This window comes from Talpa occidentalis, unplaced genomic scaffold, assembly GCF_014898055.3.
Source record: "Talpa occidentalis isolate TD23 unplaced genomic scaffold, MPIMG_talOcc4v2.1 talOcc4.8, whole genome shotgun sequence".
In the NCBI taxonomy this organism is placed as follows: domain Eukaryota; kingdom Metazoa; phylum Chordata; class Mammalia; order Eulipotyphla; family Talpidae; genus Talpa; species Talpa occidentalis.
In genome coordinates this window covers 114,444,623-114,460,793 of record NW_023605194.1, presented here as the reverse complement: position 1 = coordinate 114,460,793, position 16,171 = coordinate 114,444,623, and the positions used below count along the sequence as shown (strand labels likewise).

The following is a 16,171-nucleotide window of genomic DNA, read 5'->3' as shown; positions in this document are numbered from 1 at the left end:
TTCATAAAAGTGACTTATCCTTCTGGGAACTAAACAGAATCAGATGAACAGCCAGTCACCCGAATAGTCTAATTTATTACATTAAAACTTTATGCAGTCACCTAGAATTATTTCTATCATTCCCAGAGACATCCTAATATATTATAAATGATTACAATCAGTCTGGTGGCTTATACTTTCATAACGTAGAAGACAGATTACAAATACAAGATAGCTTTGTTTTCTGAATTTAACCTGCAATCAAGACAGTTAGTATGTGACACTTTGCAGTGCCTGCTGTTTTTTCTTCTTAAAATGCAACATAAATCTTTGACTTATATGCTTTGATTTAATTGCATATAGCAATATTCATTGCCTATTCAGAGTTCACTGGATCCTACTCTTTGATACAGTGATGATATGATTTCAAGATACATTGAGTTGGAAGGGAAAGATCAAAACTTTTTCTGTCATTTGGCAAAATGCCTGAACTATTCTGAGTGGGTTCCGTAAGTTCAAGTGGATTGAAAGTCAGTACATTTCTCACCCATTCAATGACTTTTAAAATAGATTCACATTTCTTTGAATTTTAATGTGCCAATAGTTGAAACTCAGTTTTGAATGTTTTCTGACATTATTTGGTAATTAAAGAATGAAACAAGGAGCTTCAGCTGACTTTCGCAAATGAGACTTCATGTGTCTTCAATAAAAGAGTAATTTACCCATCTTTGCTTTAGTAGCATTTGACCAGTAAGTGGGTGAAAGGAGGAGCAAGAATTTAAATGGCTAACAAAGTTATAAGTCCTCCTGGTAGGAAGAAAGGAAGACAGGACAGGAGGGAAGGGAGAAATAAATAACAACCTTAATAATGTGTAAGAATTGGAAGAAAGCCAGCTCTAATCATCCTGTAGCAAGCATTTAAAGGAAGATTTGTTAAGTAACAGATTCAGTGTTGAATTACATTTTTGGAGGGGATTCCCCTACTAGCTGGTCATCATTAGAGAACATTCGAAGGATCCAATGGAGTCATGGGATTAAGAAATGATGCAGAAATAAGTCAGAAAGAAAAAAAAAACAAAACACTAGATGATCTCACTCATAGCAGGAATTTAGAAAACCTAAATAAGGGGCCAACAAAATCAACAATCAACTATAAACCAGAGACACACTATGGGAGACAGGGGGAAGAGGAGGAATTATGATCAAAATAAGGGGGTGGGAATTGTACGGGGACTATAACCAAGATGAAAATGCATACATTGTGCAAAAATGAAAAATGATGTAAGAAATATATAATAGGAAAAAAAAGAAATGATGCAGAAAGGAATCTCCTTGATCGAAGTGCTTTTGGCTTGTTTTCCTCTGAGGAGGGGCCTCATATCAAAACAGAGGAAATGGAAACTTGAGGAAGGTGATGTTGCTGAGAAATCAGCTGACATTTCAGCTTTTCTTCCCCACCAGCAATGCGTGATAGGAACAAGTGTGAACAGTGGAAACCTTGCACTAATATCTCCTTAGCCTGTGCTCATGGGGAACAAGGAGATGTGCAGACCAAGAGCAAGGGCTCTGAGACACGGAGCATTTTATTTACTTCACATCATTCAAACACTGATTCGCAGTTTTGCTTCCTCAGTTACTGTTGGTGTTTTAAAAGAGGAACAGTGAGGATATAAAAGTCTATTGCTTAATGATAACATGTAGTGATTGGAAGTCAAGTTGAAAAGCAAAATGTATTTAAATGTGGTTAGCATTTGTGTGTGCAATCTACTGAAAACTAAACTGAAATTTTACTTGTAATTGCAATGCCTCTTAGAAAGGAAAATGTGCCTTTCAAAGACAGCACATTCTATGTGACATGGCACTTACTAGAGAAATGGCTGAATTTTAACCACTTTGGGGTATTTAAATATCCCATATTTCAATTCCCTACCAGTGAGCCAAGAAGGGTAATATTTCCACCTCTCAGAATCTTGGAAACATTGTAAGGGTACATATTTTTTTTCTGATACAACTTAATACAAAATGTTCTGAGAAAGCAGTTTTTTAATTTGAAAACTATTAAGTAGTTATGGTTTGATTTTTTTCATTGCGGTTATGCTCCAAATGCATTTAAATTCTTGAATCCAGTGGGAATACCTAGGCTACTTTCATTCCCTTTGGGGGGTCTCAAGTTCCCCCCTTCATTGCTGTGTTTTTCCTGTTTGCTCAGCCAAGCGAGTGTTCTGTCCCTGTCCCTGAGCTACCCTCTCTTGAAGGGGATGCTGCCTGCAAAGTTTTTGAACCTATATGTGGGACTAGGATGGATACGTGAACAGTTCCTTAGCTTTGCTTTAATTTTCCTTTTATTTTCATCGACAGTCAAATTTTTTGGAGAGTACAATCAAGATAGCATATTCATAGAAATAACATTAATAGAAGCTTGGTCATAAATGAGAACAGTCGTTATAACAATCATCCTCACCAAGGCAATTCCACACAGAGAGAGAACAGCACAATAAATAAAGCATTTGTGGTTTGTCACGCAACAAATAAAACAATTGGAATAACAAAAATGGAATTATATCAATGTTCTTATACTAAATATAAAAGCAAAAATATGAGCTCATGCACTACACAAAAGCTAATAGTAAATAGTTAGAACAAATAATATTGCCAAAGAGAAAATGTTCAAGTATGGTGAGAGGGGCAGATTCAAATAGAATTCAGAATAATTCAATTGTATGTACTGCCGGGGAGGGGTCATGCAGAGAATGCTGGACCCTTGAAATGAGTGTTATTCGTTTAAGGGGCAGATTCCATTTTCCTTGATTTAGAATAGGCAGTGATACTTTGGGAGAAATTTCCCAAGAACAGGCCACTGTGACTATTCTTGAGCTGTAGGGGCCGGGGAGCGGAGGAGGAGCCACTGTAGTCCTGTTCTCATAATTGCATAAGACACGTCCCAGACATGAAAGAAAATTTCACCTTCTGTTTCAAGTTTGCTGTGAGAGTTGAACTATCAGAACAAGCAGAGAGCAGTAATAATAATAATAATAATAATAATAATAATAATAAATGAGTGTAGCATTTTTACTGATACTTATTTTTTTTAAATATTGAAAAAACAAGTTGGGTCACTTCATGGAACTAGGAATTGTATAATGCTTTAGTGGGGTTGTCCCTAGAGAAAAACAACTTCTTGCCCCATATAACTCATGGAAGCAATGCTGGGCTTAGCTTTGTGGTTGAACGGCTGATCGGATCGGCAGGATGGCTAGTTTCTACATGATTAGGAAAACATGTTTGTCATGGGAGTAAAAAAATAAAATCTGTCTGTTAAATTACACATAAATATAAGGTACAAATGTATTTTTAAAATACAGATTAAAATAATCACACTTGCATTGTGTACATACGAAAATACAGTATTTAATATTCAATATACACAGACACATTTATGATAAATGCAACGATTTGGCAAGGCCAGCTCCCCGGCCCGCGCCCCCTTGACTGGGAGTTGGGGGGGCGGCACCCTGAGGAGGGCAGCTCAGCTCTGGCGCACGTCCTGCAGAAGCTTGTTGATCTCGGCCACCAGCTCGCTGGCGTCCATAAGCTCGTGCTTCCCGTCGCTCAGGTGGTTGAGCACATTGTCAAAATCATCCTCTTCGTAGTTTTCGGGGATTTCCTCCATGGCGGGCAGCCACTTGGCGGATGGCTGCACGCTGGAGTGCGCCCCCAGCGCTGGCCCCGAGCTGGTGGCTGGGTTCTGGAAGTGCGTGCTGGCGGCCCAGGCCGCCACCCCCGGGGGGTAGCCCGCCGTCTTGGGGGGCGCTGGGCCCTTGCGGTGCTCCAGCGAGTTGGTGCGCTCGCCGTCGGGGCACTCGGTGCAGGCGTCCAGCGTGGGGGGCAGCAGGCGCTGGAACACGCTGCTCATCTCCGAGAGCAGGGAGGAGGCGCTGCTGTCCCCCGCGTCCTCGTCGCTGGGGGCGTCCTTCCCGAAGGTGGAGAAACTCTTCTTCTTCTGGCTGGGATCCGCGGGCGGGGGGTCGTCCTCCAGGCCGGGGTGCGCAGGCTGCTGCGGGGGCTGGGCTGGGAACTCCTCACCAGGGATGAACAGGTTGCTCCGGTAGTCCGCGGAGGGCGAGGGCAGTGGTGGCATCCAGCACTGGTCTGAGTGCCCCAGCACGCGGCACTCCTCGGTGCACAGCCGCATGGCTGCAGGAGCAAGGGCAGGGTTACCTGGGGCAGCGTTACAACCCCCACTTGGCAGGGTTACACCGGGCAGCAATATACTGGGCAGGCAACCGGCCGGCACAGGGCTTTCTTTTTATTAAACAACCACATGCACATAAAACCAACCAGGGACAAAGCCTGGAAATCTGACTGTAGGGCTGAGGACACCAGAGGGGGCTGGAAAGAGCAAGGGGAGGGGGTGCAATGGACTAGGCAGAGGACTGTGGGCATCGTGGTGGTGGATGTGGTGTGGTAGCAACACCTCAAGGGGGATCCCCCACCTCTAACTTTTGCCGGATGTTGTAAACTGGTGTTACCTACGGGAGAACCATTTGGGAACCATGAAGCTAACCCGTTCTTTACAAGGATGGCAGCCAACCAGTGGTTCTCTGGACCCCCATAAATCCCCGGCTTATTAAATAAGAAAGGGAGGTTACTATGCATATTCTCAGGACTGTCCTTTGTGCTACTCAAGGAAGGAGAACACGCATGGAGAACTTTCACTGAGTGTGACTGGGAAAGAGCATGGTGTTGGCGATTTGCTAAACATGTATTCTTATAAACAAAAAACACAGCTGTTAGGAGACATCCTTAACTCTAAAATGCCACCAGCAAATCCTTGAGTAATGACTTGGAGTGACTGGACAGTGTGGCCCTACTTTTCTTATAATGGAGCCTCTGACTACACTCAGCTATGAGATCATTGTGCTTATTCATTTCTCTTGAAGGTATTCTGGATTACTTATTGATTGGTTACTTAAAATATCAGTGCAAAGTAGCCTCGATTCTGGGCATCTGTGGTTACCCTGTTGAAAAGTCTTTTCAATGTTTGGAATTCAAATAGATGGAAAAGTCATCAAGAGATGAAGAATATGAAAATTCCACTGCTAGGTCTTCCAGATGTGATGAAGGTCTGAGGAATGTGAATGGTCACACTCACCTCAAACAATAGGAGATATGAGAAAAGCAGAAAAATAGAGAGGGATGAATCTCTAAACACAACCAAACTACCTAACAATGAGAAATATAAAATACACTGCACAAATCATTTTTCAGTGAGAAGCTGGTCTCCTTATGGAGCCAATGGCACAAAGTAGAAAAAACAAAGAAGTTATCACCAATTTGAGCCAAAACTGGATTGATATCAGTCATAGCAATTCTTACATATTCAGAGCTAATTCTATAGATCTGGACACTGAAGAAAGATTTCTCTTCCTTCCAAATCATTGCTAAAACTGACTCTTAAATAATCCAAACAAGCCAAATCCCTTGTCAGAAGCAAGCTGGCCATGGTGGTTTCTGTTGTGTCTCCAGGACCAGATACAGCATCTGCACAGAACAGGCAACCACTGAGCTCGTCCTAGTCACCCAGGGGATGAAATTCACAAGCACCATGAGATATCACCCCAGGCCTGTCAGGAGGGCTGTTCTAAAACACAAGTAACAAGTGTTGAGAAGGACTTGGACTAACTGGACCCCTGTGCACTGTGGCTGGGAAAGCAAAATGGTGCAGCCGCCATGGAGAATTATGGAGGTTCCTCAAAAGATTAAAAACAGACATCATATTATCCAATTCTGGGTATTTACCTAAAATCAGGATCTTGAAGAGAGCTTAGCACTCCCCTGCTCTCTACAGCACTGTTCACACCGGCCGAGAAATGGAAACAACCCAAATGTCTAAAGGATAAGTGGATGAAGTTACGATGGTTTGTGTACACCGTGGATGATCACTCAACCTCAAGAAGGAGAAAATTGTGCATGTTATGATGAGCATGGATGAGACTTGAGGGCAACGCACGTAGCGACATACGCTTGCCACAGAAGGACAACTACCCTTGTGTCCACACACAGGAGGCAGCTGAACTGGCCAAATGTGGACTGAAGCCCAGAGTGGACTCAAACAGGGATGATGGAGGAGGGGGCTGGGGGGCTACTCAGCAGTGATCACAAAGTTTCAGGTAAGCGAAATGAGTAAGTCCTAGAGACCCGGTCTACGATGTTGTGAGGTTAACCACACGGTATTGTAGAGTTAAACAGGGGAGTCTGGGGGGAGGTGTGAGAAGCGAGAAGGAGGGTACATCTCATGTTAAGGGGTCTTATACATATAATAAAATATTTTTACATCTTTTGTTCAAAATAAAAGTGAAGGATAAACGCTGCCTTTCCCCGGGTTCAAGAGGGCAGTCACTGCTCTGCCTCCTTGAACCTTCAAGATAATTCTGTTCTTCAGCGATTCTGAACCTCAGTTCTTCATAGAGAAGGGGCTAATTGGAGCAACAAAAGTGAAAGCAAGGTGTGTACGAGAAAAACACAAGGGTTTTCTGGGAAGGCGAGGCACACAGAGGGAGTAGGGAAAACAGGAGATAAATGTGAATATTGATTCCACAGGAACTACTGGGGGAAGAGGGAGAAGGTGAATAGAGAATCATTTTATAATTTTACTAGGAAGAAAGGTTAAATTTAAATAAGCACAGTGGATTTAAGAAACCAATTACTGTACAAAAATGAACAACAACGTAAGAAAATATATTTTTTTAAAAAGAGGATGTTTAAAAGTGACTTCATGGATTATTACTATTTGGAAAATGTAGCAACTCTTGTGCATCCTTCAGTGTGGACAAAACTAAAAGGAGTTGAAAGTAATTGAAAGGCTTAATAGCAATGAGGTTTTCTCATCAGCGAAACCACTATCGAAGTGGCAATTAATTTTTTTCTCTAATTCCCTGGGTCTCTGGCTGCAGAACAGCCCTGTCTCTATCGTCTCTCTGACATCCTGTGAGAAGGAAGAAGAACAGACCTCAAGAGGCTTCTTCATTTGTTTACTGGCCTTTAACACTGCGGGAAGAATGTGACGGATGGTCTTTGTCTTGTTTTAATGCTTAATGACGGGTCGGGGAGGAAGGAGAAATGGCATAGGCTTCGAAGAATCCAGGGCGTGAGCAACTCTTGAGAGAACTGAAGATACTGAAAGTAACCACCAAGACAATCTGGGAAATTAAAGTGATGGTACATGTTAAAAACTGGTTTGGTCATGGGATGATTTTTAAACAGGGAACACTGTATTCTGTCTCCCCAACAAGTAAACTGAACTTTAATTACAGGATAACAAAGGAAAAGAGTAAAATTTCAGAAAATATGAAAAATGGATGAAGAAAGGTGAATGGAGAGAAGGAGGCTGAAAACAACGGAGATGCAAGAGCAATCACGCACAAGACCTTTCTCAAGTTCATTGACAAGTTCAGCCTTTTCCCTGGAGACGCAGCCATTGAGAACATTCTCAGTGTGGCGCGACAGAGCGGAGCTGCAGATGTTGTGTGCCGCGGCCAAGGGACTCTGGCAAGTGGGGCAAGTTACTCATCTTTCTGTCTCTCCTGGAAAGCTCTGGCAGGTGGTTCAATTTCCTTTAGGGAAGCAGACAAGCCATTTTTGCCATTTGTGACTGACAGTTTTGTCTCTGCACCATACACACCGCAGAGGGAGGTAGGAAGCAAGCGCCGAGGACAGGAGGAGAAACAGCCAGCCAACGGCTTCAATCCCTTGGCCATGGGGTGCTCCATCAGTCATTGTGCAGAACCTGCCGTGTCGGGAATGAGGGGGTAGTTCCCTGCCCTCAAGTGGTTTCAGATCTGAGTCAAGTGTAGCCAAGGAGACCCCGCCCTAAGTGTCCGACCACGCAGCGTGCACGAGAAGGAGAGAAGAGAGAGTGAAGGTGGACTGAAAGCCAAGGCAGCTTGAAATAAACTTTCAACGAGGATGAGGATTTCCCTAGACATCATGGAGAGAAGCCAGACTCTCAGGTCAGAAAACAAAGGAGCAAAAGTTTGGAGTGTTGTGTGAACAGCTGGCTCTGCCTTTTGTAGAAGATACAAAAGAGCCGCCATGGAGCGTTCAGAAGCTAAGAGTGGGCTTCATTGGCCTCGGAATGCAAGATAAATAGTTTAATGGTGTGTTGCTGGGCAACAAAGTCAACTATTGCTTTTGAACCAAAAACTGTAAATTAAAATATTCAGGAGAGGTTGTTTGAGTGAAGGAGAGGTAGACTTGACAAAGAGCAGGGCCACTGGCGATGGAAGACAGCCGTGGAACAAAGGCCGGGACCAGACACTAGCCACCAGGAAGCGTGGAAATAAAAAGCGTCTGAATTCAGTGACTGCAGGTAAGAGACAGATGGAAAGTGAAAATAAATGAATCAAGGAGAATCACAAGCACCTAGGAGCAGTGAACGCTCGGGGAAGATGGAGAATTTGCAGCCACTGGGGAGGATTGTGCTTCAAAGTTGAATGAATAAGGAAGAAAGTATGTTGACAAATATGAGCCAAAGGACAAAAATGCCTGCTGACTTTACCGCTCAAAATGCAGGATATTTCTGTGGGAATGAATAGAATGAATGACCACAAGTGACCCTGTTGGCAGGCGGCGCCATGTAACATAATCTATATTTGATTGCAGTCTAATACAGGAAAACAGTTGGAATAAGACACCGAAGTCCTAAAAATACGCATGCGGTAGAAAACTGTGCTGGTTTCTGTTAGTGGCATTCAGATGCGGACTGACTTTTTTTTTTTTTTTTACTACATGGGATACTCCTTGGAAATAGGATTTTCAAAGCACAAGTTTTAAGCAGCTGCCAGGGTGAAAAATAAACCAGAATATGGTGAGGTCTCACAGAACGATGGTCATGATTTAAGGATGCTTACCTCTCTGTACTAGCCAAACACAAAGCTCAAAATAGTTTGTGGATCACTGGTGATTTTCTGTGTCCTGTCTCTATAGCAGTTGCCACCACACCCCACATGGAGCTCGGGAGTTAGTAGGACAGAGACGTATCTGTTGTGACATAAATCCATGCACCAGCAGAACGCACACCACACACCCCAGTAAGGTGTGATTGTGTAAATATGAGTTGTATTTTCCAAGGATATATTATCTATGAAGAGCTGTTATTAATGATAACATAAAGGGAGCCTTTAAATTTGAGAAGAGAGTGACTTGGACAAAGTCTAAAGTCACTCAGTAAATAAGACTGTTTAGAGTTTTATCTTTATCATTTCCCCAGTGTCGTTATTCTTTAATATTCATCATCATCATCATCATCATCATCATCATTATTATTATTTTAATTCAAGCACTAGTAACTGTCATATGAACATGGCTAATGGTGGGAATTTTGAAAGCTAAATAAAGAAGAGGCTTGAAACCCTCTTTTAAAAAAAGAAGCCATATTAGCCATTAGACTTATACAAGTTCAGAAATTATAAAGAACTTGAGGCACCATCTAGCCCCACAAAGGCCAAGGCACTCTAAGTAGGGGTGGGAATTCTCCCTTCAGCTATGCTGATGAATCAAAATTTCAGTGAGACTTCACATCATTTTAAAAATCACATATAATATTGGTATGTTCATTATGTTACTTTTCAGTTTCATGAAAGAATATAATTTGAAAAAGCACATTATGCAAAATGTGGGATCAATATTCAAAAGTAGAGCACTTTCAGGATCACAGGCTCAGAGAGACTCAGCCTGTGCTTTTATTTGATGGCTAAAATAAAACATTCTCTTTGAGCAAGGTGTCTGGCACCATCCATATCCCCTGGCTCTTCAGAGAGACGTGTCTTTAAATTGGTCTAGTGAGCTTGTGAATTAAGAAAGCAACAATGAAGAGACCATGGAGGTCTCTGCAAAGACCAACTCTCAAGGGTTTGCGCCATTAAGGCCCTGAAGCCCTTCCCCTACGTGGCCCTGCCGGAATGCAGTGACCACTACTGCACTGGCAGAGCTCAGTACGCAGCCTGAGCCGTGTGGTGGGTGTGGGACTCAAGATATAAGAGCACATGTCACCCAACTTATTTACATATCTACATAAAAACCTGTTACTGCAGACTGCTCTTGTTGGATCTACAAGGATGGGCATTGGCTCAAATCTCACCTCTACCATCCATAAATTGCTTGAGTTTAGACACTTTAACTTTATAAGCTTCAGTGTTAAGCCTAAAAATAAATGAGCACTGTGATCACTCTGGATGTGGCAGATCATTCTGGATGTGGCAGAGTTCTTTTGATCATTTCAGAAGTCTTTACTGCCAGTTCTTCTGAGCTTTCTACTACTCCACTTCCTATGCCCAAGTGTCAGGCAAATGAATGAATGGACAGAGACACTCCCGGACCAGAGCAAAGGCTGGCACGTCCCTGGGAACTGGCCCTGCTCACCGGGTGGAGGCCACGGCTCCTCCCCTGCCAGGACTTACAGACTTGAGTCAGTCCTTGAAATTTTTGATTTATCAGCGTAGCTGAAGGGAGAACACCCACCCCTACTTAAGAGTGCATTGGCCTTTGTGGGGCTAGAGGGTGTCTCATGTCCTGTCTTCTGATGTCGCCTAATTTCTGTGACTCTGAAACTCAGTCATGTCTATTTCTCAAGCCCACTTACTTATCTGTATTTGGAAATCAGAAGTTCCAGGGAACGCAGACAGGTAGCTAGTTTGGTCCTGCCTCTCTCATTGATCAAGTGCCAATCACTTGATCAACATTCAGTGGAACTTAGAAATACAAGTAGCTGAAGAAACTTTTATGTGCCCCAAAGCTTGATTTACTCTTGCCTTCTTTTGTAACCAGGATGCTCGGGTGAAGCTGTCAGGATTTACCCAGTTGCTTTAGAGAGTTTCAGTTGCACAAGCAGAGAGCAGGGAGTGGAAGGAAAATGTGGTGCATATTTAATAGGATCTCCCCCACTAAGCTGTGACCTTATAAATTCTCCTCTTGGGCTCCTGGGCCTGTTCCACAACCATGCAGACAGAAAATGAGAGGTGACAAAAAATCCGCTGTGTTTACCACCTACCAAGTGCACTTTTCTCCTGTTTTTAGTAAGTAAAGCGTACCATTCCGAGTGTATTTTAATCTCTGATTCTGAGTTGGTTTCCATCACAGGAAATGTGTCCTTCAAATTACAGCCCAGTTCACCACGATGCACCAAACAGTCCTTCTGAATAAAAACAACTACCCAGTAATTTTATAAAGAGTTGTTCAAGAGTGTCCCCAAGCAGGGCTGGGTGGGAAGCAGCAGAGAAAGGAGGGAAGCAGAGGGCTTTTCTGTTCCCTTCCCTGGCTTGCTGTTTCTTCCCTGTCCTGCCAAGCTCCCTTCTGATTCTCCTTCCCTATCATTTGCTTCATATCAATTTTAAGGAAATCATTTTAAATTGTTTCAGTTTATGCTCGCCGGAGGGGCTTGCAGACTACAGATGCTTTAGTGCAAGGACAGAGAAGCAACACAAGGAGGGAAGAAATTGTTCACTTGCCCGGTGCAGGAGATCTGAAAATTAGGCTTTCTCTCTCACGACCCTCTTACCTGCTGGGATTCTTCCATCTGTGAGAAACAGGTCGCTGAATCCTTCGCCCAGCAGTCTGTCTATGGGAGAATCTCGCCCCAAATCATAATCACTGTCTCCCGCCTCGCTGTCCCCGCGGCCACTGTCTTTCAAGCTAAATTTGTCCATGTCTTGGAGGGCGTATCTGGAGAGAGAAATCAGGGAAAGTACAGGTTTCACTCTTCAGCATTCATGTCATTTGAGACTTAATGGGAAACATTAGGATCATTCATACCTATAGCTCCTGGAGTATTTGTTGCCTCGAAAACTTGGCCTCGGTTGGTACTGGCCCTGGTGGAGCATTGAGAGAAGCTGGGAGACCTGCTGGAAACCAAGCGGACAGGGCTGATTCCTGGAAACAAACCTGGAAGCACACAGCTCTAGGCAAGGGCTGGGAGTTGCTGCTTCCACCCAAATCATGAACACATCCTCTCCCTTCCAGACACGAGCACAGGGCTGCGGCAGGCCGGGCACCCCCCCCCCCACCAGACAGAAGTGCACAGCAGAGACACTGCAGGACCACAGACAACTGGCATTTGCTGTTTGAAAGAGGATCCCTTTATAAGCAAATGATTGATTTTCTGTGTTTGCTAGTTTAGAGACGTGATCAGGAAGAAAACTACATGGCAGAGGCTGAAAAGCATGCCAGTCGAACGCTCGTAGTTGAAGTACTCTCAGGACATTTTCAAAAGCTGGCCAGTGTGACCTGCGTGGAAGAGGGTGCCAGGGGTGCCAGGTTTTGACTTTTTAGTAGAGACCACAGCCATGAGCATAAAGCCAGCCCCTTTTTCTTGGCTTCCAGTTCCTTAATCTGGGAAGTAAAGGGAGTCTAATGAGCCCTGTAAGAGCACCCCATTTATTTCCCATAGTGCATGCAAGTAAATTCTTTAAGAAAAACTGAAAAGAGGCTGCCAGAGGCCTTGTATCTCAGGCAGGGACCTGAAGCAACCTGTGCCCTACTTAATTTGCACAACAGCACTGTTATTTATGGAAAAGCTTAACGCTCACACAGCCTCGAGGACGAACAGCTGGCTGTGCAGTGCACAGCGGCCTTACCTCAACGGCGGGAGTGGCGTGGGTGAGTTCCAATGAGAAGTTCTCTGGCACGTGGTTCGAAGAGATTGTCACCAAGCTGTTGAGCGACTGGTGGCTGTTGTGGCTCTGCCGGCTCCCCATCTGCCCCCGTTCCAAGGTGGGAGATGAAGACGGAGAGGACCTGTGGTGAGACCTGATGGGCAGGGTGCCATTCACAGTGGGCACCAGCGTGATGTCCCCTTTGTGAATCTGCCTGGACGGTCTCTTCGGGTGGTGCTGGTAAGTCGATTCTGCGACCCTGCAGTTATAGGACCTGGTGTCCTTCTTCTCTCGGTTACACCTCGTGGCGAACAGCACCATGATAACCAGCAGGACCGTGCAGATGGCGCCTAAGGAGATGATTATAATCATGGAGACGTCCAAGGGCGCCTGGCTCACGGAGGTCATGGCCGTGCTGGTCACCGACTCCGCGTAGTCAAGGATGGTGCACTTCAGGAGGACTCTGGTGTGCAGCGGAGGCGTGCCCTTGTCTTGGATGATGACCGAGAGCTCCCAGTCCGTGTAGGGAAGGGCCTCCACGCTCACATTGGTGTGGATGTCACACGTTCGAGGGTCGATGACGAAGATGTTGTCCTCATTCCCTCCCGCGATGGAGCAGCTGAGCTCAGCGTTCAGGCCGGAGTCCCTGTCAATCGCCCTTATTCTTGTGACGTGAAAGCCACTTTCGGCCGCTTTGGGGATGGAGACCTCTGCGGTGTTGTTGCGCAGAGCCGGCCCGATGACCACAGGCACGTTGTCGTTTTCGTCAATGACGGTGAGCACGACGGTGGCATTGCTGACCAGTTGCTTGGGGGTCCCTCCATCTCTCGCTTCCACCACAAACGTGATCTGGCTCACTTCTTCGTGATCGAAGATGCGGAGGGCGTAGATGGCCCCGTTGGAGGGGTCGATGGTCACGTATGTGGTGATGGAGCTGCCCAGGATGAAACTCTCCAAGATCGTGTAGGTGACTTGCCCGTTCTCTCCAAGGTCAGGGTCGGTGGCTGTCACGGTGGTGATGTAAGCGCCGGGGGAGTTGTTCTCCGAGATGGCAAACTCGTATCGACTTCTCTGGAAGTGGGGCACGTTGTCGTTGATGTCATTGATCTGGACGGTAAAGTGTTTGACGGTGGAGAGACTGGGGCTTCCCTTGTCCTCGGCGATGACAGTCAAACTGTACTCGGATCTCTTTTCTCTATCCAGGGTGGCGTTTGTCAAGATTAAATAATTGTTCTCGTACGTCTTCTGAAGTTTAAAGTGGCCGTGTCCGTGGAGCTTACACACCACTTCCCCATTCGGCCCAGAGTCCCTGTCCTGAACCCTGACCAGAGCCACAAACGTGTCCACGGGATCCCCTTCAAAAACATACGAGATTTCTTCCTTGCCGGGGGACATGAAGTTGATGTTGATTTCGGGTTTGTTGTCATTCACGTCCACCACCTTGATGATGATCTTGCAGTGCGCTGGGATGGAGTTCGGACCCAGATCCTGCGCCTGCACATCAATCTCGTAGGACTTGGTGAGCTCATAATCCACCTGCTTGAAAAGCGTCAAATGTCCCCTTTCTGGGTCGATGTTAAAGGTCTCCATAATTCTGGGGGACACGTGGCTGCTGAAGGAGTAGACGATCTTCCCGTTGGCGCCCTCGTCCGGGTCGGTGGCGTTGAGGTCCAGCAGCAGCGTGCCCACCGGGGCGTCCTCCGGGAGCTGGATGATGTAGGACGGGCGCTCAAACGCCGGGCTGTTGTCGTTGGAGTCGGAAATGCTGATCTTCAGGAGCGAGGAGCCGGACCTCTGCGGCACCCCCATGTCGGAGGCGGTGAGCTGGAGCTCGTAGCTGGCCTCCCGCTCGCGGTCCAGCTCCCGGACCACGATGAGCTCCGCGTACTTGGCGCCGTCGGTCCTGGTGCGCACCTCGATGTCAAAGAAGTCGTTGGCGGCGAGCGCGTAGGTGTGCAGGGCGTTGTCCCCCACGTCCGGGTCGAAGGCGCTGTCCAGGGGGATGCGCGTCCCCACCGCGGCGCTCTCGGAGATGTCGATGGGGATGAGCGCGCGGGCGAACTGCGGGGCGTTGTCGTTGATGTCCAGCACCTCCACCTCGACGTGGAAGAGCTGCAGGTGCTCGGTGGGCAGCGTGATGACATCGAACTCGATGGAGCAGTTCAGGTTCTTCTGGCACAGCTGCTCGCGGTCGATCTTGGCCCCGATGCGGATCTCGCCCGTGTCCTCGCTGACCGCCAGCAGCGGCGCGCTCCCCCGCTGCATGGCTCGGAAGCGCACGGGCAGGTGGGGCGGCTTCACCAGCGCGTCCGCCACGTCCTCGGCGAGCCGGGCGATGACCGAGCCCACGCGCTGCTCCTCGTAGATCCTGTACTTGAGGTTCCGGCCGCGCGCCCCGGGGTGCGCCGCGAGCAGCAGCAGCAGCGCCAGGGCGAGCGCCGGGGGCATGTTCGCGCGCATCGGCCCCGCGGCCCCCGCCGAGCCCGCCGCCCCGCGCGCCTCAGGCCCGCCGCGCCCCGCGCGCCATCCGCGGCCGCCCGCGCTGTCCGCGCCGCCCCCGGCGCCCCGGCTCCGGCTCCGGCTCGCGCGCCCCGGCTCTCGGCCTCACCCGCGCGGCTGCCCCCGGCCGAGGCGCGGCCCCACGGGCGGGCGCGGGGCGCGGGGTGCGGCGGCTCCGCCCGCGGGTGTCTCGCTGCCGGCGCCGCGACCCGGTCTGAGCCGCTCAACTTCTCCCCAACTCAGACAAAGCTGCGGCCCCGCCGAGGGGCGGCCGCTCGCGGCCAATCAGCGCGCGCCCCAGCCCGGCTGGCGGAGTCCCCGCGGCCGGGGGGCGCGGGGCGCGGGGCCGGCCCCCGAGCCGGGAGGCGGGGCGCGCGCGGCGGGGCGCGGGCGGGGGTGGGACGGCCCCGGGTCCCTGCTCCCCGCGGCCCCGGCCTCCCCGGGCCCCCCCAGCCTCCAGTCCTCCGCCAGGACGCTCTCTCCCCCCCCCCCGGCCCCTGACGGCCCCCCCAGCACCCTCGGATCCCCTCTTCCCAGGCCCCCTCCAGCTAGCTCCTTCCTCTGGCCCCTCCCTCCTCCAGCCCCCGGTCAGCCCCGGCCCCTTCCTCTCCTGGACCCTCCCTGCCCTGGCACCCCCGTCCAGCCCCCTGCTCCCTCCCAGCCCCTCGCAGCCCCCCTCCAGCCCCCATCCAGCCCCAGCCCCCTGCGCCCTCGCAGCCCCCAGCCCCCTCCAGCCCCCTCCAGCCCCCAACCAGCCCCAGCCCCCTGCGCCCTTGCATCCCCCATCCAGCCCCCAGTCCCCTCCCAGCCCCCAGCCCCTTCCCAGCCCCCTCCCAGTCACCTCGCAGCCCCCATCCAGCCCCAGCCCCCTGCGCCCTCGCAGTCCCCATCCAGCCCCAGCCCCCTGCGCCCTCCCAGCCCCCATCCAGCCCCCAGACCCCTCCCAGCCCCCAGCCCCCTCCAGCCCCCAGCCCCCTCGCAGCCCCCATCCAGCCCCCATCCAGCCCCAGCCCCCTGCGCCCTTGCAGCCCCCATCCAGCCCCCAG

The 16,171-nt window shown here is 48.8% G+C and overlaps 1 protein-coding gene across 1 annotated transcript; it reads right to left on the bottom strand.

Moving 5' to 3' along the window:
- Window positions 1-2,039: 2,039 nt before the first annotated feature.
- Window positions 2,040-15,074, bottom strand: PCDH18 (protocadherin 18). Its single transcript, XM_037497774.2, has 4 exons — window positions 12,609-15,074; window positions 11,788-11,873; window positions 11,534-11,697; window positions 2,040-4,173 (listed from the first exon to the last, which is right to left on the bottom strand). Exons 1-4 carry the CDS (start codon window positions 15,072-15,074, stop codon window positions 3,506-3,508), a joined length of 3,384 nt encoding a protein of 1,127 aa, XP_037353671.1. The 3' UTR covers window positions 2,040-3,505.
- Between the last annotated feature and the right edge of the window lie 1,097 nt (window positions 15,075-16,171).

Coding starts and splice junctions, on each gene's coding strand:
- PCDH18 (XM_037497774.2), bottom strand. CDS start 15,074: ATGCCCCCGGCGCTCGCCCTGGCGCTGCTGCTGCTGCTCGCGGCGCAC. Junction 11,698..11,787: donor AAATACTCCAGGAGCTATAG/GTATGAATGATC, acceptor TTCTCTCTCCAG/ATACGCCCTCCAAGACATGG. Junction 4,174..11,533: donor AGATGGAAGAATCCCAGCAG/GTAAGAGGGTCG, acceptor TTGCTCCTGCAG/CCATGCGGCTGTGCACCGAG.